This window comes from Physeter macrocephalus, chromosome 2 (assembly GCF_002837175.3).
Source record: "Physeter macrocephalus isolate SW-GA chromosome 2, ASM283717v5, whole genome shotgun sequence".
NCBI lineage: Eukaryota > Metazoa > Chordata > Mammalia > Artiodactyla > Physeteridae > Physeter > Physeter macrocephalus.
The window spans coordinates 16368428-16388396 of NC_041215.1; the positions used below are offsets into that span (position 1 = coordinate 16368428).

Sequence of the window (19969 nt, forward strand, 5' to 3'; positions counted from 1 at the left end):
CCTGCCTGCCATGTCAGTAAACAAAGGATGTTATATTGATCAGCAGCTGCAGTGAGCCGGGGAGCCCTGAGGGAACTCAGGAAGGAAACAAAGAATACCTGCCACCTAGCAGCCATCAGACTGCAGCCACTCCCAACAGTGGTGAGCCCTGAAGAAACTCAGGATGTGAAAACATAGGCTACTGTAGCTGAGGTACACATCAAAGAAATGATTTCAGTGAGTCCAGACTCTTGCATCTTCCCATATACAGAAAAGTGCTAAATTCCTTAACTTGAGATATCTAGTTTTCTTTTATTAACAGTAATCTTTTGTTCCTACTACCTGCCCTTTGTTGCAAAACTCCTATATATCCTAGCTACCCCCTCATCTCCTCAGAGCCATCTTCTCAGGGTTGCTTAAGATGCTGCCTCCCAGGCTTTGAAGTCCTCAATATGACTGCCGAATAAAACATAACTCTCAACTTTTAGGTGGTGAATAATTTTTTAGTCGACACCCTTGGCCCCTAGAGAACACAAGACCCTCTTTTCTAGTGTGGCCAGGTGTTGGGTTGCACCCTGCAGGTTTGTAAACCCATTAACTGACCAGTCTCAAGACCTAAGAAAGAGCCCGGAATCAGCCGTAGAGAAATCAATCGTTTAACGGATAGGGGATCTTATATGTCCGAAGCAGAAGTCTTCTGGAGCTACACCCCACTGTAGACAGCAGATGTCAGGCAGAACAAGGAGCAGTCTTCGTTGGGTGGGAGTTACCAGTAATGGAGGAAACTGACCTCAAATTGGCTCATCAGTTACCAGGAGACCTCACCACCCCTTTGATAAGCTATGAAAGTGGAGATAGTCTGATCTGAAGAACAATCAGTACCCGGGGGCAAGTACCTAAGCATTTACTGATTAGGCTCTAAGATTAAGAGGGAGTGTCAGTCATGTGAATAGGGTGTAGGTGAAGCAGGGCCTGGTAGAGCAGGGGATGTACAGAGAGCAAGAGAACAGCCATCTTGGGTGGCCTGATCATACACCTGCCTGGGCTACCCTCATGCTCTATGCTTAGTTGCTCCATTGGAAAACTCAGTCAGAAATTCCCTGCGCTCATGTGTTCATATAGAGCTGGGCGAAAAAGTTCTGTTTCAACGCAAAGGAATCAGGCTGGGTCAGGTTTCCGTCCCACCCGCGGCCCTCAGCACGGGTCGGGGCAGGGGCGGGGCGGAAGCTATTTTCCAAGAGTCACACGTCCTCCCGCCCGGCTGTCACTCAAGCACTGGGGGATGCGGCCTTACAAACTGTCCAATCAGGGGCACCGCTTGGGCAGGTGGGTGGGGCGACGCACTGCTCTAGCTCGGGCGTTTTCACTCTCTCAGGCCGGGCTAGCGATCCGGTTTCCTATCCTTCAATGACGGTGGTGGCAGTGCCTCAGAGTCTGTCGCGCTGTGACCTGCGGTGGTCGTGGGAGGCGTAGGAAGGATTCAGAGAGACCCAGGAAACCTAGAAATGGTGAGTGTGGGTTACCAGGGTGCGGAGTTGGAGCGGGAGGGCAGGAGGCGTTGGTTGGAATTGACCCGAACCAGCTGTGATGGTACCGGGCCTCCCCGCTGTCAACTCCGGAGTCTTGAGGACGCGAGTGGCGCCGCTTGGACCTCGGTCCCCTCTGTCCGGCAGCGTGGGGGCGGGGCCGGCAGCCGGGACCCTGGTGTCCTGTCCCGTCACTGCAAGCCGCGGCTTTGGCCCCGGCCCCCTAGCCCCACGTCCGCCCCAGATTGTGTGGTGACGACCGGGAGGGTCATCAGGGGACCATCGTGACTCGGTCTCCGTGGTTCGTGCGTGAGAGGAGCTGTGGTCTGGGGGGGTCCCCAGTCCTTACTTTCTCCCAGGGGGCACCCGTTTTCTCTTTGAGTTTTCCAATGATTTGGGTAGCAGAGTCTCAAGTCCACGACCCTGTCCCCTCAGCCTAGCTCTTTCTAGGGCTGGTAATAAATCCCTAAATTTTCACAATCCACCCCACATTCCCAAAGCCATCTTTCCTTCTCTGATTCACAGCATCATTATCAACTATTTGTCCTCCGTGATACATTTCAAACAGACCAGTATTTTAACTGTTTATCTTTTTCCCCCAGAGCCCTGGATGGCCCTTTTTTTTCAGTTTACTTACTTTTGTCTGTGGGTGTTTTCCTTGAGAAGAAAGCAAAGAATAACCTCCTGGAATTAGGTTGTTCAAAATCCTTGTGCCTCTCCTCCCAGACTCATTCCTGGGCACAGACATCCTATGGGTGGAGGTTCCTCTTTAAAACTTTCCTGGGTGATATGTGCTGTCAGCGTTGGCCCTCCCTGGGATTGTCACCTTTAAAAGATTTATTCATGTATTTAAACATCATTTTTCAATCAGATAAAATGTATTTAATCAATACAGCTTCAAAGACAGTAGTATAAAATATTTCCAAAGAGGCAAAAGTGGTGAATTTCAGAAAAAATAAAATATTCCAGGATTACATTCCATTTACAAATTCTTGTTTTGCTTTTTTTCTTCCCCCAAGCGTGTGTAGTAAGTTTCTGAGGACTGTTCTTTACTTTTGGGTGATTTCAAATGAAATTCTCAGATTGTGTGGTGTCTGCTGAGACTTGCAGACCAAGTGTTCAAGTGCGATTAATTATTTTCAAACCAGTTTCTTGCTTTGGAAATAATCATTAACTGACATCTTTTCTTCTGAAACGAGTAGATATTTTGTGTTTTCTGGTTGAACTAGTAACAGTGGCTTACAATTTTCTTATCTCCTTTCCGCATAAACGATGGGTTTAAATTATTTTGCTGGATTGTTCAAACACCAGGTTTGTGTCAGTGAAATCATCAACCGTGTTCCAAAGCAACTCCAGTGCAGAGCAGAGGCCTATAGTCAGTGATCCACGCTTCCTTGAGCCTGTAAAGAGAGGGACTTGCAGGCCCAGTTGTTCTTCCTGGGGAGCCTCCCCTGCAGGTGTCCTACCTGCTTACGCCCATCACAGAAGGAGACTTATGCTGAGAGAAGCTACAGAGCCCTGGAAAGCTGGGGGTGCACCTGCAAGGAGGTGGGATTGATTCCCTTTCTGAGGTTGTAGTTGTGGTTCCATAGGCCTAGACATTTCTAGACGTCATGTTTGAGTTGTACATCCACAGTGTAGGTGCACTCAGTGTAATTTGTGCACGTTGAGAGAGTCTGTTACGATCACATCCTCTGTCTTGTGGACAAAGGGTTTATGAATTTGGGTCAGAACCTTAAACTGAATCAGGCTGAGAGTTTCCTGACTTGTGAGACTAGAACCTAGTTGAGGCAGCACTTCCATGCTTACAGGACGCGGCAGGGCATGTGGAGCTCCCAGAATTCATTCATGTGGCTCCTCAGCTGTCCCTACCCTCCTTCTCCAGCGACTAACCCACTCTAGGGGTTATATCTTAGACCCCAAGTCTGGGAATTTGGTCATCTTTCTGAAAGTGGGTTTTTCTTCTGAACTGCAGCTAGAAGGCTGCTTATCTGTGTTGATTCCAGTATTTGTGTTTCTTTTGTTGTTGGAATCATTTATTACTTAAGTGACAATTTTTAATCCAAAAATGGTATTTGAGTACCAAATTAAAACACTGTGATTTTTAATGGTGGTTTATAGCAGAGCAAACGATTTTATTTTATACAATTTAAAAAACTATACAATTTCTCCTGTTAAGGTGAGTTCCCTCATGCAAGTTCTCCAGGTTTATTGCAGTTGTGTGTGTGTGTGTGTGTGTGTGTGTAAGTGTGTAAGAGGTGGCTCTGCTTGGTTCTGGGGTTGGTCCAAAACCAGGTAGAGTTCCAATGCGTGAAAAGCTTTAAAATTCTACCTTAAGGAGGTTTAATAAGCCAATATCAATTTCCAAGTACTTTGCAAAAATTGTTAAATTTTTCACATAAATACTGAAATCCTCAAAATCACACAGTCATTTCAAATATGTGTTTCTTTCTTTGTATTTCTTTCTCAACTGAAGATTGCAGTTCTTTGACTCTAGTTTCCCTTAGCTTTGGGGCTTTTAGTGTGTAAGTTGATTGAGAGATACAATGTGAGTAAAGCAAGAAAATTGTGGAACCAATTAGAATTTTGTTCCATTTAGGCAAAAGAACTTCAACATGAGATGGGTGTATTTAAGTGCTCAGGTGCTTTTTCCATTAAAAAAATTATTTTTTTATTATACAATTTTTAAAGGTTATACTCCATTTACAGTTATTAAGTATTTATCTTTCTCTGACTTATTTTGCTTAGCGGAATGCCCTCCTGTCCCTAGGGAACTTTGACATTTAAAAGGCCATGCTATTCCTAAAGCAAAGGAATTCTTATTTTAATGGATGTGAGGAAAAAACAATTGAATTTATATTTCTGTTGATATGAAGAAAACACCTCAAAGCTTATATACATCTTTTAAATTCCTAGTCTATTTCAGGGTTTAATTGCAAACCCCTAATATTTTATATTATGCCACTCATTCCTGAAAATATCCCCAGCGTGAAATGTAGTGGAGGGACAAACTATAATGTTCTTGTCCTTTTAGTTAGAAGGGGATTTGTAAATCTTTGACGGTGTGCAGTTTTATATCTGTTAGCATTTAAAGGAATAAATCTTGGAGTGGTTTCCTATGTAGAAAAGTTAAAATTAATTTTAGAAAGCAGAAATTAATTTAAAATAATGATTAAGCATGGGAAAATATGATGTGTATCAGTTTCTCTCCTGATTTTAAATAAATCATGCACATGAGGGTTAAAAAATATTCCTAAAATAAGAAACTTAAGAAGACTCCCTACATACATATCCTCCTCCACTCCTGTACTCTTACTCCACCCACTCTCAAATTACCAGTTTTTTTGTGTGTGTGTTTTTTTTTTTTTTTTGCGGTACGCGGGCCTCTCACTGCTGTGGCCTCTCCCGTTGCGGAGCGCAGGCTCCGGACGCGCAGGCCCAGCGGCCATGGCTCATGGGCCCACCCGCTCCGCGGCATGTGGGATCTTCCCGGACCGGGGCGCGAACCCGTGTCCCCTGCATCGGCAGGCGGACTCCCAACCACTGCGCCACCAGGGAAGCCCCAAATTACCAGTTTTTGATTACTTCTTGATCATCCTGTTAATGTTTCTTTATATAAAAACAAGCTAGTGCGAATGCGTGTTTCTCTTACCTGGGTTTGTTCTTATAATGAGTAGTCAGGATCCACATATTTGATGTTTGACTACGGAAAGATAAGCCTCACCCCTCCCTTTTCCCATAGTGCTTCTTACCTGGACGGGCTGATAAGAAAGCCTGGAGGCTCCTGGACAGGCTGATAAGAAAGCCTAGAGGCTCCTGCTCTGTGAGCTGCTGTTTGCTGGGATCTCCTCCTGTGCGCTGTGCTGCCCTGTGTGGCATTACTGATCCACCAAGCCTGGATTCTATATACAGAGGCAGTTTTGATAATTCCTTGTCTTTTGGGAGCAGGACCATGGGACTGGGGCCCTCCTTATAGTGGTCCTGAGTCCGTGGTGTGGATGGAACCTATATGTGTTTGGAGTGAAGGTGTGACTGAGGCTGGGTTCACCCAGACCTTGGGTGGGGGGCGGAATCTTCGGGGGGTACTCGGATGATTATACCCTGTGAATGAGGTGAGCCCCTTGGATGGTCACTCCGAAAAGAACAATTATTCCAGAGAGAAAGAAAAGAGAGGGTAAAGGTAGCCAGTAGGTGGTGAGCTGAGTCCACTCTCCTAATATGAGGGCTCACCTCTGCTGCTACTCCCCCTGCCTCTACTGCAACGAAGATTCTGATCCTCTGAGTTACGGTGGACAAAACCCATAGCCTCACTGTGGCACAGCAAAGGGATTAATTTAAAACAATTTAAGCCTAGGGTGCTTAATTTCTATAAAGTAACCAGTTACCATGAAGGAGGCCTCTGACCCTGATGGCACTGGGGTGAGGCTCTCTGGAGGAGAAAAATTATCAATACAAGAGAAGAGAGGACACCCTCTCCCCCAGAGTATATCCAGTGACCTAAAATACAAAACAGGGAAGGACTGGAGGGAGGGAACAAGAGAAGAAAGGTACTGAAACAAAGGAACACAATTTCACTCAATTGTAAATCCAAAATATGCTAAAAAAATTTGCATAGCAAAAAGATGGAAGGGCCCTGCTTGGCTTTTGGTCCTCTATAATATGGGTTTGAATTAACATTAACATCTCCTGTACTGCACTAATTCACAAAACTTCATGTAATTAATCAAACTAGGTTTCAAATTACAGGTATACCTGGGGATCCCACTAAATTTAAACAATTTACCTCATCATCTTAGGAAGAATTACTGAATATAATATAAAGGACAAATAGGTATAGTTTGCCTTCAGCAGCAGAACTCTCATGTTGCCTAAATTTCTCATAGTCATATCGCCCATTGTCCCAAAATATCCCGTAGTGAGCAGGGAAGCTCTGAACCCATGGTTCATTAAGTAAAATTAAATTAAGTCTTCTACTTCCAAATTGACTAGACAAAATGAGACCCCAGAGAGAGACCTTAGCTATCAGTTAAATTAGTTAATATGGCCTGATTTAAATTAAACAAGGCCTTGAATTATTGAAAACCATTATAAGAAATGTATTTAGGGAGAAGTGATTACCGCCAGTTTTCTTCTTTCAGTAGCCTTATTTGGTCTGCCCTTAAACCTGGAAAGTATGAATGACACCTCATAGTGGATTACAGCAACCCGAGCTGTGGTTGCATCAAATTAATCCCTATTCCTAGTCTCCAACATTATGGAAATTACTTACTCCATCCAATCAGCGGCTGGTAAATATCCTGCTCTCACAGATTTGTAAGTCTGTTCTGTTCAGTGCCTGTTTCAACACCCTCTCAGCTGCATTTGCCTTCACCTCTGAAGGGACATGATACACCTTTACCTGGTTACCCTCAGGGAACCTCAGCAGCTTGGCCATCCCACAGTCTCTGCAGGAAGATCTGAACTGCATGCACTTTGTTCCAAGAGCACAGGTATGACATCACACTAATGACATCCTCCTCTGAGGACATTCATTTCTCATTCATTCAGAACATACAATTATTGAAAAAAGGAGCTTGCAAAAGTGTATGGGCCATTGACCCCACACATATGTGAGGCCCTTGGTTAAGTTTCTGAATGTTTTTTGGTAATTAGACAGCTGCTCCCTCCCTGACAATGTGAAGAAATATCTGTAGTCCCTCTCAGCACCTACAAGATCTACTAGGTTCTTTTGGTGTTGGAGAGACAACATATTCCTTATTTACGAATTTTACTTGAGCCCATTTTTACTATTACTTGGAAATTGGCCCCTACCTTGAGGGCACCCCTACTACAGAAGGCTCTGGACTGTGTTTAAATGGCCATACAACAGGCACTCCTGTTAGTTCCTTTGGAGTCTCCCTCAGTATAGAGGCTAATGCCTCCTGGAATTACCCATGGTGGCCTTAAGTTGTCTATAGGCTTCTGGTGCAAGGAACTAACTTAGAACTTCAATTATCACCATGTACCGGGCTCTCTTGAAAACAGAGGCTCTCACAAGTGCTGAGCATGCGATCCTCTGCTGAGCTGCCCATTATGCCTTTAATCTTGGAGATAGCACCCCATCGGGTCGGCATGCCTACCAACACCTCCATGTGACATGATGGAGTCAAACCTGTTCTGGCCTATGCCTCCTGCAGGAGGGTTGCCTCTTCCCTATTCAGTCCCTTGAAAGTTGCTTTGGTGTTGGAAAAGGTCACCACTTCCCCAGATGGAGGCTGCCCTGGGATTGACGGAATGCACAGCTTTTGGGTGTGCATAGACTTTAAGGATGACAATATGCATTCCTACATGATGAACTCCGTGGAGAGTTGCTGCTCTTTATCCCTTAATTGTGATATCTCTGATGAATGACCAAACCCCAGGGTCACACTAACCATACATCAGGCACAGTCGTCTTACTACTGATCAAAATTGGCCTCATCTACTTGTATTCACAGACTTTTGGACGATTGTCTTTAGAGTTGCCCCTTTGTGGTAAAAGAACTTTAGGAACCTCTGAACTCAAGAGATACCAAAAATATAAATCAAGGTAAATCTCGTCTAACATGCCCTAGGTTCAGAACACATGGTCTTGCCAGGACAGTCCTCATCCATGTTGGAGTTCTAGACACTATTGATAGTAACCATGGCACTTCTCAGAATATGCAGTGCAGTTCTCTTCAACATGGCATTCAGTGGAAGTTTTACCTCTCTTACTGGTCTCAGGCTCATGGAGCACCATACTGCCTTATTGAATAAATTCAAATCAGTTGAATGAAAGGTGTCCTGTTTCAGTCATTCAAATCAGGGGTGAATTGTAATTCATTTGTCTTCATCTTTTTTTTCTAATACACTTCAGTTGTTTTAGGGTAGTTTTAGGTTTACAGGAAAATGGATCAGAAAGTATAGAGAATTCTCACATAACCCCTCTGCATCCACAGCTTGCACTATATTACTTCTTGTTTAACTGGTACATTTGTTAAAATTGCTCAGCAAATACTGATTCAGTAAATTGCATGGTTTACATTAGCATTGACTCTGTGTTATAAGATCTGTGGGTTGGGCAAATGTTTAATGACCTGTGTCCTTCATTTCTGTATCACATACAGCAGTTTCACTTCCCTAAACATCTTTTATGCCCCACCTATTCATTTATCCCTCCCTCCAACCCTCAAATCCTTCACAGCCTGAGATCTTTCTACTGGCCCATAGTTTTGTGTTTTCCAGGGTGTCATTCACTTGGAATCATACAGTGTGTAGCCTTGTGAGATTGGCTTCTTTCACTTAGCAGTATACTTTCATGGGTTTTCATGGCTTGATACCTCATTTCCTTTTATCACTGAACAGTATTTCATTGTAAGGATATACCACTGATTTATCCATTTGACTCTTGAAAGATATCTTGCTTAACTCTTAACCCTTGCCAAGTATGAATAAAGTGCCTACAAACATTCATATGTAGGGTTTTGTGAAAATGTGAGATCGTGAGGTCAACTCATTTAGGTCAATACCAACAAGTGTGATTGTTGGATCTTAGTATGAGAAGTAAGAGTGTATTTAGTTTTGACAGAAAATTCCTGTCTTCCAATACAGGAATATCAAATTTCATTCCCACCAACAATGAATAAGGATTATCTATAGCTTCACGTCTTCACCAATGGCTGGTGTTCTGAGTGTTTCAAAATTTTTGGCATTTATAATAAGTACGTAGTGATAGCTCATTGTTTTATTTGTAATCCCCCAGTGCATGTTTTCAAATTCCTTATTTTCCATCTGTCTTTCTTTGGTGAGTTGTCTGTTCACATCTTTTGCCCTTTTTTATTTGGAGTATTGGTAATCTTATTGTTGAGCTTTAAGAATTCTCCAGTGTCGTATGTTGAGCATGTTTTCAAATTCCTTATTTTCCATCTGTCTTTCTTTGGTGAGTTGTCTGTTCACATCTTTTGCCCTTTTTTATTTGGAGTATTGGTAATCTTATTGTTGAGCTTTAAGAATTCTTTAGATGTTTTGGGTATCAGTTATTTATCAGATAAGTGTTTTACAAAGGATTTTCTCCTGGTGTGTCACTTGCCTTTTCATTCTCTAAACACTTTTTCCAGAGTGGGAGTTTTTCATTTTAATGAAGTGAAACTTAGCATTTTTTCTCTTTTGTGGATTTTTGTGTGTGTGTCTTATTGAAAAATTTATTACTGAACCCAAGGTCACCTATGGTTTCTCGTATGTTATCTTCTAGCAGGTTTTTGCTTTTTCATTTTACATTAGATATATTATTTAAGTTAATTTTTGTGAAAGGTGTAAGGTGTGTGTTGACTTTCATTTTGTTTATGCTCATGTGTGTTTCTATGTGAATATCCATTATTTACAGCACTGTTGAAAAGACTTTACTTTTTCCATTGAATTGCCTTTACTCCTTTGTCAAAGATCAATTGACTGTATTTGTGTGGGTCTCTAGGAAAGCAATTGACTTGTGTATCCTTCAACCTTGCTATACACTGTTACTAATTCCAGGGGTTATCTCTGTTGTTGTGGATGCTATCAGGTGTTTTGCATAAACAATCATGTCATAAGGAACAAAGACAGTTTTATGTGTTGTTTCCCACTCTGTATACCTTTTATTTCTTTTTCTTACCTTACTGCATTGGCTAGGGCTTCCAGTACATTGTTTAATAGGAGCAGTGAAAGGAAACTTCCTTGCCCTATTCCCCTCTTAACAGTAAAGCATCCAGCTTCTCACGACTCAGTATGATCTTACCTACAGGTGTTGTGTAGTTGTTCTTTTTTAAGAAGAGAGCCTTCTCCTCAATTTCTATTTTGTTATCATAAATGGATGTTGGATGGTGTCAAATCCTTTTTCATGGTTATTTCCTCCTCCTTTTATTTCTGATTTAGTAATTTCTGTTTTCCTTCTTTTCTCAGTTGTCTTGATTAGATGTTTATCATTTTTATTAAATTAATATTTTCAAAGGACTAGCTTTGGGATTTGAAAACTAAGAGTTTTGGGGTTTTTTTTAAAGAACCATACTTTATTCTTTTTTTTAAATTTATTTATCTTATTTATTTATTGTTGGCTGTGTTGGGTCTTCATTGCTGCGTGCGGGCTTCTCTAGTTGCAGCAAGTGGGGGCTACTCCTCGTTGCGGTGCGCAAGCTTCTCATTGCAGTGGCCTCTCTTGTTGTGGAGCATGGGCTCTAGGCACGCGGGCTTCATTAGTTGTGGCACACGGGCCCAGTAATTGTGGCTCGCAGGCTCTAGAGCGCAGGCTCAGTAGTTGTGGTGCACAGGCTTAGTCGCTCCATGGCATATGGGATCCTCCCGGACCAGGGCTCGAACCTGTGTCCCCTGCATTTGGCAGGCGATTCTTAACCACTGCACCACCAGGGAAGTCCCAAGAGAGTGCTTTTTTTTTCTTTCAAAACTTTAAATACAGGGATACCTCAGAGATTGGGGGTTCTGTTCAGGACCACCACAATAAAGTGAGTCACACTTATTTTTTGGTTTCCCAGTGCATATAAAAGTTATGTTTATACTATATTATAGCCTATTAAGTATACAATAGCATTATGTCTAAAAAAACAATCTACATAGCTCAATTTTAAAACTTTATTGCTAAAAAGTGTTAACTATCATCTGGCAATGTAGGGTTGCCACAAACTTTTAATATGTAAAATACACAAAATCTGCAAAGTACAATACAGTGCCGTGAAGCACAATGAAATGAAGTATGCCTGCCTGTACAGTGTTTCACTCCACTCTCTTCTTCCTTGTGTTGTTTCTGAAAACAAGTCTGATTTAATTCAAGTCTTTTTTTCTTTATGCAAATCAAAACTACCACCTGACACTGGTCAGAATGGCCATCATTAAAGAGTCTACAAATAACAAATGCTGGAAAGGGTGTGGAGAGAAGGGAACCCTCCTACACTGTTGGTGGGAGTGTAAGTTGGTGCAGCCACTATGGAAAACAGTATGGAGGTTCCTTAAAAAACTAAAACTAGAGTTGCCATATGAGCCAGCAATCCCAGTCCTGAACATATAGACAAAACTATAATTAGAAAAGATACATGTACCCCTATGTTCATAGCAGCACTATTCACAATAGCCAAGCCACTATTCACAATCTAAATGTCCATCAATAGATGAATGAAGAAGATTGGTGTATATATATATACATATATATAAATATATATACACACACACACACACCCAAAAAAACCAGGAATACTAGTCAGTCATAAAAAAGAATAAAATAATGCCATGTGCAGCAACATGGATGGACCTAAAGATTATCATGCTAAGTGAAGTAAGTCAGAATGAGAAAGATAAATACCATATGATATCACTTATTTGTGGAATCTAAAATATGACACAAATGAACTTATCTACGAAACAGAAACAGACTCACAGATATAGATAACAGACTAGTGGTTGCCAAGAGGGAGTGGGGGACGGATGGATTGGGAGTTTGGGATTAGCAGATGCAAACTATTATATATAGAATGGATAAACAAGGTCCTACTGTATAGCATGGAACTATAGTCAATATCCTGTAATAAACCATAATGGAAAGGAATATGAAAAAGAATATATATGTATAACTGATTCACTTTGCTGTACAGCAGAAATTAACACAACATTGTAGGGACTTCCCTGGTGGTCCAGTGGGTAAGACTCTGAGCTCCCAATGCAGGGATCTCGGGTTTGGTCTTGTCAGGGAACTAGATCCTGCATGCATGCCGCAGCTAAAACCCGGTACAGCCTAAATAAGTAAATAAATAAAATAAATAATAAATAAATATATATTTTTTAAAAGCACAACATTGTAAATCAACTATACTTCAATAAATTAAAAATTTTTTTAAATCTTTTTTTCTCTATAACTAAGGTGTTTCTTCTGCTAGCTCTTTTCAATATATTCTTTTTCTTCAGTTTGAATATGATATACTTGGGTGTGCTTTTTTTTAAAATTAATTTTATTTATTTTTTGGTTGCATTGGGTCTTTGTTGCTGTGTGCGGGCTTTCTCTAGCTGTGGCGAGTGGGGGCTACTCTTCATTGCAGTGCGTGGGCTTCTCATTGCAGTGGCTTCTCTAGTTGCAGAGCACGGGCTCTAGGCGCTCGGGCTTCAGTAGCTGTGGCGCGCGGGCTTAGTTGCTCCGCGGCATGTGGGATCTTCCTGGACCAGGGCTTGAACCCGTGTCCCCTGCACTGGCAGGCAGATTCTTAACCACTGCGTCGTGGGTGTACATTTTTTAGCGTTTTCATTTTGTGTTTTCTGAGCTTCCTGGATCTGTGGTTTGCCATCAGTGATTAATTTTTGAAAAATCTCAGTGATTATTATTTCACTTACTTCTTCTGTTCCTTTCTGTCTTTCTTTTCCTTCAGGTATTTCCATTGTGTGTATTTTAAACATTCTGTCATTGTCCTACAGTTCATGGATATTGTGTTCTGGATTGTTTGCTCTTTTTTGTCTTTGAACTAGCTTCTGGTGAAATAGATTGTTTTCAGTATAGGCCTTGTATCTTTATTTTCTGTTTCCCAATTTTGAAACCAGTGGTTTCCTGTGACTTCAAAGCTCTGATGGAACTAAGAAGAGTTGTTGATTTTAAGTGTTTTCACTTTTTTCTATGAGGTTGGGAATGATGGCATCCAAAACCAGAAACCAGAGTTCTCTGACTCCAGTTTTTGATGACTGGCTGCTGACAACCTTAAAGTCTCATCCTCCCTCATTTCTCTTTGACCCACATCTATACAAAGTGATAAGAGTGCCTTGGTGCTCCTTCCTTTGGCAGTAGCAAAACAGTCAGTCCTCGTAAGATCCTGTTCTTGTGTGTGAACCCTCACCCAAACCCACCCCCTAACTTCAATTTAAAAAAAAAGTCCAGGCACCTTTCCTTTCTCTCTCAAGCCATTTCATGACAGCTGGAGAAGTATGCCTTACTTTCCCCAGAGACCTCAATTATGGAAGTAAACCCTTTCATTCACTATTGGTAGTATGTGGTGTCATCAACTAAGGAATTCGTATGTTCAGTGGTCAAGCCATCATACTTCTGTAGACCAGATAGGAGCTTGGGAATTAGAGAAACTGGGAGAACACCCTCTAGAATGGCTGGTTGGGAAACACTTCTTCCTGCTATTTGAAAATGGAGATTTTAGAGTCATTTGGAGGAAAGCACTGCTGAATCCTTCATATATTTTATGGGCAAATTAGCCATGAATCCATTGTGATTTTCAGTGAACACACTTTCAGTCTGCAGTTGTTCCTCAGGGTCAACAAGGCACAGGGCCCAGTGTTCTGGTTCTGCCATAAAGAGCTCTTCTGGCATATTACCGCACTTTGTGTGCCTCTAAGCAGCCCCAAGGCGCACAAGTATAGGGACTTTGTGGTCTAAGGTGTGACATCTTCTTCCTAGTATCTGAACTCTAAGTTCCAAATAAGTTTCTAGTCCATCAAACCAGAGAGAGAAAGGGAAAACTGAGCCCGTGGTAAGTATTACACAAGTTAAAAGCAATACTTCCTGACAAGGATATTTTCATTCCACCAGCTACATCATACCACACTACTTCTAAAGGCCTGGAGTACTTAGGGACGAAAAAGCCAGCTGGACCTTATTAAAAGCTGGATTTCTACAGGTGTTCTGGATTCTCATGTTTGGTGATAGAAATAGAAGTAAAAGCTTTTAGTTTTCACTCTGTTTTTATTTAGTAAAATCTTATGCAAATTTGACCCTTTGGCTCATGGTGTGCTGTTAATGGTGGGTAATTAGAAGGGCGAGGGAGGAGTTTTCCTCACAAGGAATCCGTGATCTTAAAATGATATTTGTTTCATATGTGTGTCATTTCTGTCATTTCCCAACATGCTCTGGACCCTGCAATTAGAGAGAAATAGATGTGACGAGATCACAATAAAACTATGTAAATAATTTGCATGTTTTCACGATGCTGTTAAACTTATGAGGAAGTGTGGACAGAGAGTAAGTTTCTGATGACCAAGTCATAGAATAAATGTTTGGAGATGACAGAATCATACATAACCTTCGTATAAATGGTGTACAGATGTCCAGTGCTGTTAGTCTCACACATCCTACTATACACATATTTGGGATGTTTTAGGACTCAGTGACCTTTGAGGATGTGGCTGTGAACTTCACCCTGGAGGAGTGGGCTTTACTGGATCCTTCACAGAAGAAACTCTACAGAGATGTGATGCGGGAAACGTTGAGGAACCTGGCTTCAGTAGGTGAGGATGGCAACTTACCTTTACTTTGTCAATTAGAGAACACGTTTCTTGCTCATTGACATTGTTCCAAGATGTTGAATGTGGAAATGCAGGATGTTGCTAAATAAACTAGGCATGGTCACAGCCAACAATGGACTTAGTTTTTCTGTAACTTCTAATATCTTGGAATCATTTTTCTTGGTCTGCAATTTAGGAGAAAAATGGGAAGATCATGACATTGAAGATCAGTACAAAAACCAGGGGAGAAAACTAAGGTAAGTCACACTCACAATATAAAATAGTGCCTCATGTGAGTATCCTGTCATGTTATGCAATTTTTAAAGAAGGAAATAAAAGAAATAATGCATGCTCCAAATTTAGTTATTCTTAGAATATTTTCACCAAAATTACTTTCTTATGTGACATAGATGTTCAGTGTTTGAAAAATAGTTCAACACTATAAATAAACTCTATATGAATGTCACTGTTTTGATGATTGCAAGAGCATTTCTTATATTCAACTTGAAACAATTCAGACAAGGCATAAAACCTACACTATTGCTATAAGTGATAAAAATGTACTTCAAATATCATACTATTAAGTATAAAGTTGTTAATAAAGACCTCATTGATAATATACTCCTTGTTTTTTACAGAAGTCATGTGTTAGAGAGACTCTGTGAAAGTAAAGAGGGTAGTCAGTGTGGAGAAAACTTCAGCCTTATTCCAAATCTCAATCTGAACAAGAAAACTACTGGAGTGAAACCACGTGAGTGCAGTACATGTGGAAAAGTCTTTACGCGTCATTCATCCCTTAAGAGACACATGAGCTGTCACAATGAACATAAACCATATGAGTATCAGAAACATGGAGAGAAGCCATATAAATGTAAGGAATGTGGTAAAGCCTTTAGCTATTTCCAGTTTTTGGAGGCACATGAAAAAAATCACAATCGAGAGGAAAAATACAAATGTAAGGAATGTGGAAAAGCATTCCATTCCCGCGCATCCTTTCAAACACATGAAAGGATTCACACAGGAGAAAAACCCTATGAATGTAAGGAATGTGGGGAAGCTTTCATGTGGAGCACAGCGTTTCGAAGACACATGGTAACACACACCAGAGATGCTCCATTTACATGTAAGGAATGCGGGAAAGCTTTTAATTGTTCCTCTTCATTGCGAACACATGAAACAACTCACAGTGAAGAGAAACCCTATCAGTGTAAACAATGTGGAAAATTCCTTAGATATTATCATACTTTTCGAACACATGAAAGGACTCATACAGGAGAGAAACCCTATGAATGTAAGCAGTGTGGTAAAGCCTTCAGTTGTCCCAGTTCTTTTCGAAAACATGAAAGAATTCATACTGGGGAAAAGCCTTATGAATGTAAGGAATGTGGGAGAACCTTTAGAGGTCTCTCAAGCCTTCGCGCACACATGATCACTCACACTGGAGATGGACCTTATAAATGTAAGGAATGTGAGAGAGCCTTCATTTCTCCTAGTTCTTTTCGAATACATCAAAGGATTCACACTGGAGAGAAACCCTATGAATGTAAACAATGTGGTAAAGCCTTCAGTTATTACAATTCCTTACAATCACACAGAAGAACTCATACTGGAGAGAAACCCTATGAATGCAAGGAATGTGGGAAGGCCCTCTCCCATCACCAAACCTTAAAAATACACATGAGACTGCACACTGGAGAGAAACCCTATGAATGTAAACAATGTGGTAAAGCCTTCAGATATTACCCTTCTTTTCACAAACACAAACAAATACATACTGGAGGGAAACCCTTCGAATGTGAACGATGTGGTAAAGCCTTCAGTTATTACAATTCCTTACAGTCACACGGAAGAACTCATACTGGAGAGAAACCCTATGAATGCAAGGAATGTGGGAAAGCCCTCTCCCATCACCAGACCTTAAGAGTACACATGAGACTGCACACTGGAGAGAAACCCTATGAATGTGAACAATGTGGTAGAGCTTTCAGATATTACACTTCCTTCCAAAAGCACAAAAGAGTTCATACTGAGAAGAAATTCTATGAATAAGGAATATGGAAAAGCCTTTAGTTGATCAACTTCACTTTGAAAACATGAAAGAAGCCACACTGGAGAGAAAGCCTGTCAGTGTAAACAAGGTGGGAAAGCCTTCAGATATTTTCAAAGTTTGAAAACACATGAAAGGACTCCCATAGAAGAGAAACCTTGTAAGCAATGTGGTAAATCCTGCAGAGATTACACTTCATTAGAAACGCGCAAAAGATAGTGAAGAGAAACCCTGTGACTGTAAGGAATGTGGAAAAGCCTTCAGATGTTATCAGTTTTTTCTGAAGATGTGAAAAAGATCAGAGTGGAGGGAATGTGGTAAACCCTTCATTTGTCACAAACCATTTGAAGACACGTGAGAACACACACTGGAGAGACACCATATAAATGTAAAGAATGTTGGAAAGCCTTGTCATCCCAGTTCTGAAAGGATGAAAGGACTCACTGGACAAAAACTCTTGAGTTAAACAGCCTGGGAAAGATTTCAGTGAGCCCACATCTTTACATGTGAAAAAGAATATAAATGTAAGTAACATGAGAAAGCTTGATGGAAACTAATCTATGTGTAATGTTCCAGAAAATAGGAAAGAGTTGTTATTAAAGTTGTAAATATGTTGTCTTTATCAAGCCTCTTTTCTTACAGTGCACCTTTGGACAGTGGATTTCTAGTAATTACTCTCAGAAATGAATACAAGGTGAGATGATTTTATAAGTCATATGTTTCCACAGCAGTACATAAGTTTAATAGGTAGTGCTTTTTCTTTAAATCAGTTAATAATATTTTCTCTTTCCTGTTTGAAACCTGTTGGATCATAGGTGAATTGAAGCGTATTTCTAATAATGCAATTAGGTTAACATTGTTTTATAATGTTTTATTTGTTCTGTGTTAAGGGGCCACTGGAAAATGACAGTTTGGTATTTGGATTTTCCTAATGGCCTTGTGGCAGTTCTTGGATATCCTAGTCCAGTATATATATTTATCTTTCTTACCGACAAAGCTCCTTTTTGGGGGTGAAGAGTATAATAGCCTTTTTCCATTTTCCATACTAATAAACAGTTGACTAAATATTTATGTATGCCTCACTTATAAAAGAATATAGTTTCCATGTGAATTATTATTTTCATGTTTGGGTCTTTGCTTTATGTCCTTCCTTCTGACTATAATTTGGTGAATAGACTTTGAATTAAGAAGAGAGGCCTGATAGGGCAACAAAATCTAGAGCTGGAGTTATTCCCCCTGTAGGTAATGTTAGGAACCAGATTTTCCAGAACTCTTCCCCTTTGTGGTTCCTTGTTAGAATCCACCAATAGTCTGACTTGCATGAGATTTGGAAGGCAGAAGTGAGGAAGGCAGTAGTCAGATTTCACATATATATAGAGAGAGACAGATGCACAGGAGCTTCAGGTATACCATCGTCCAGCCCATTTTCCATATTTTTTGCCCTTCCAGTCAAGAGTATCCTCAAAACCACAAATAACTGTATGATATCAATTTTTCTGAGAGCTCTGGTTTCAACTGATGTCTTCCCAAGATCCACATCAAAAATCCAGCTTCTCCAGGGTCTCTTGTGTCCACCAGGAAACTAATCAGATTGTAATGATTGGGAGTATTCTTTGATTCCCCTCTTCTCTAGATTATATCCATATAAGGTCTGATTTGTGTAGGAAACACCTTGTGCTGTTAACAGTCCTAGTGAGTATGTTTTCCTGATTCACCATGACATCTGCAATGGTGTAATCAAAAAGAATGACATGGGAGTTTTTTCTCTACTGCAGTGTTCACTGGCTGCCTTCACTTGGTCTTTCCATGTGAGAATAAGCACCTTTCTCCTGTCAGGAGACTGAGTTTTTCTTGTTTCTTGGAGCTCAATGTAATACCTCAGTGTTTTCAATTTTGTTTGATTGTATGTGATTAAACTATGTATATTTTTTTGTTACAGGAATGCTTCTATAGTTCTTTCATAGAAATATATTATTAACTGTTTTCTAAGCTGTCTAATGTTAACAAATATTGTGTATTTCATTTCCTGACAGGATATATTAAAATATCCCCTTATAATTATGTATTTTCAGATAAACTTTGCAATTTTCTTTCACTTAATCATTTATATTTTAAGTCAATTTTATGTACATACAAGTTCAGGTATGTTTTCCTCAGGCAAATTTTATTTTTTATTCTTTTGTAGTTATGATATTTATTATGAAATTAATTTCTCATTTTTTCTTAGTACCAAATACTTAAATCATGGTTTTTTTTTTAAGTGCCTTCTTGTCAGTGACCTACAGGATTGCACTTGTAGTCAAAGGAGTGTAATGAATTCTAATAAGAATGAGCACAAACCATTAAGTGATGTGAGGTATAATAGTACAGGCTGCTCAGAAGGACGACTTCTTATAGGAGTTTGGCTTGTGTTAGAGGATTTGACTGCTACCCAAGAAAGCAAGACGTTTTTCTGTATTGGATGCTGTGAGGAGGGTAACTTTATTCTTTCGTTGGTTATCATAATCCTTGTTTTCTAGAAGGCAAAAACAGTGTAGTGGAGCTAAACTTAATTCATAAGAAGCCCCAGTTACATTAGAAAGAAGAGGGGTGTACTGGTCATTTTTATTATTTGGAGCTTTATCTTTTATCATTTTTAGAGATATGGTTACAAAATACCCTAATTTTTGTCTTGGTCCATCATAGTCAACGAATACCTTTGATGAAGGTGGTGTGTGACATTTTTCTCTTCACCAGGAAAAGACTTGGCCTTGCAAAGAATGCAGGACAGTTCCCTGTCCTCTGGAACAGCTTTTGCCTTTCCTACTTGTTATCCAAACACTGATGTATTTCCTACAGTGTATTAGACACCCCTTACTATAAAGTTCAAGTGTTTTTTAATATCTCATTTATGGCTCACCTGATGTTTGTAAGTTTATGTAATTTTTGAGAGAACACATACCTAGCAAGAGAGAAAGACAGGACCACTGTTGCAATCAAGCCTTTTTTTCTCAGAGACTATACTCTTTTTTTTTTAACATCTTTATTTTTTTTGTTTGTTTGTTTTTTTGCGGTACGCGGGCCTCTCACTGTTGTGGCCTCTCCCGTTGCGGGGCACAGGCTCTGGACGCGCAGGCTCAGAGGCCATGGTCCACGGGCCCAGCCGCTCCGCGGCATGTGGGATCTTCCC

The 19969-nt window shown here is 40.5% G+C and overlaps 1 protein-coding gene across 2 annotated transcripts; it reads left to right on the forward strand.

Moving 5' to 3' along the window:
* Window positions 1–1340: 1340 nt before the first annotated feature.
* On the forward strand, window positions 1341–19771 carry LOC102975701 (zinc finger protein 791-like). 2 transcript variants are annotated; one of them, XR_008616029.1, is made up of 6 exons: window positions 1341–1487; window positions 14630–14756; window positions 14950–15010; window positions 15392–17324; window positions 17443–17494; window positions 19486–19771. XR_008616029.1 is itself a non-coding variant. In XM_055080736.1 (5 exons), exons 1-5 carry the CDS (start codon window positions 1485–1487, stop codon window positions 16628–16630), a joined length of 342 nt encoding a protein of 113 aa, XP_054936711.1. In that variant the 5' UTR covers window positions 1341–1484; the 3' UTR covers window positions 16631–16687. The 2 variants fall into 2 exon arrangements, 1 of the variants encoding a protein (XP_054936711.1); XM_055080736.1 differs by lacking the exons at window positions 17443–17494; window positions 19486–19771 and having other exon boundaries at window positions 15392–15504; window positions 16593–16687.
* The last annotated feature ends 198 nt before the right edge of the window (window positions 19772–19969 follow it).

Coding starts and splice junctions, on each gene's coding strand:
- LOC102975701 (XM_055080736.1), top strand. Junction 15,011..15,391: donor AACCAGGGGAGAAAACTAAG/GTAAGTCACACT, acceptor TGTTTTTTACAG/AAGTCATGTGTTAGAGAGAC. Junction 15,505..16,592: donor AACTACTGGAGTGAAACCAC/GTGAGTGCAGTA, acceptor AATTCCTTACAG/TCACACGGAAGAACTCATAC.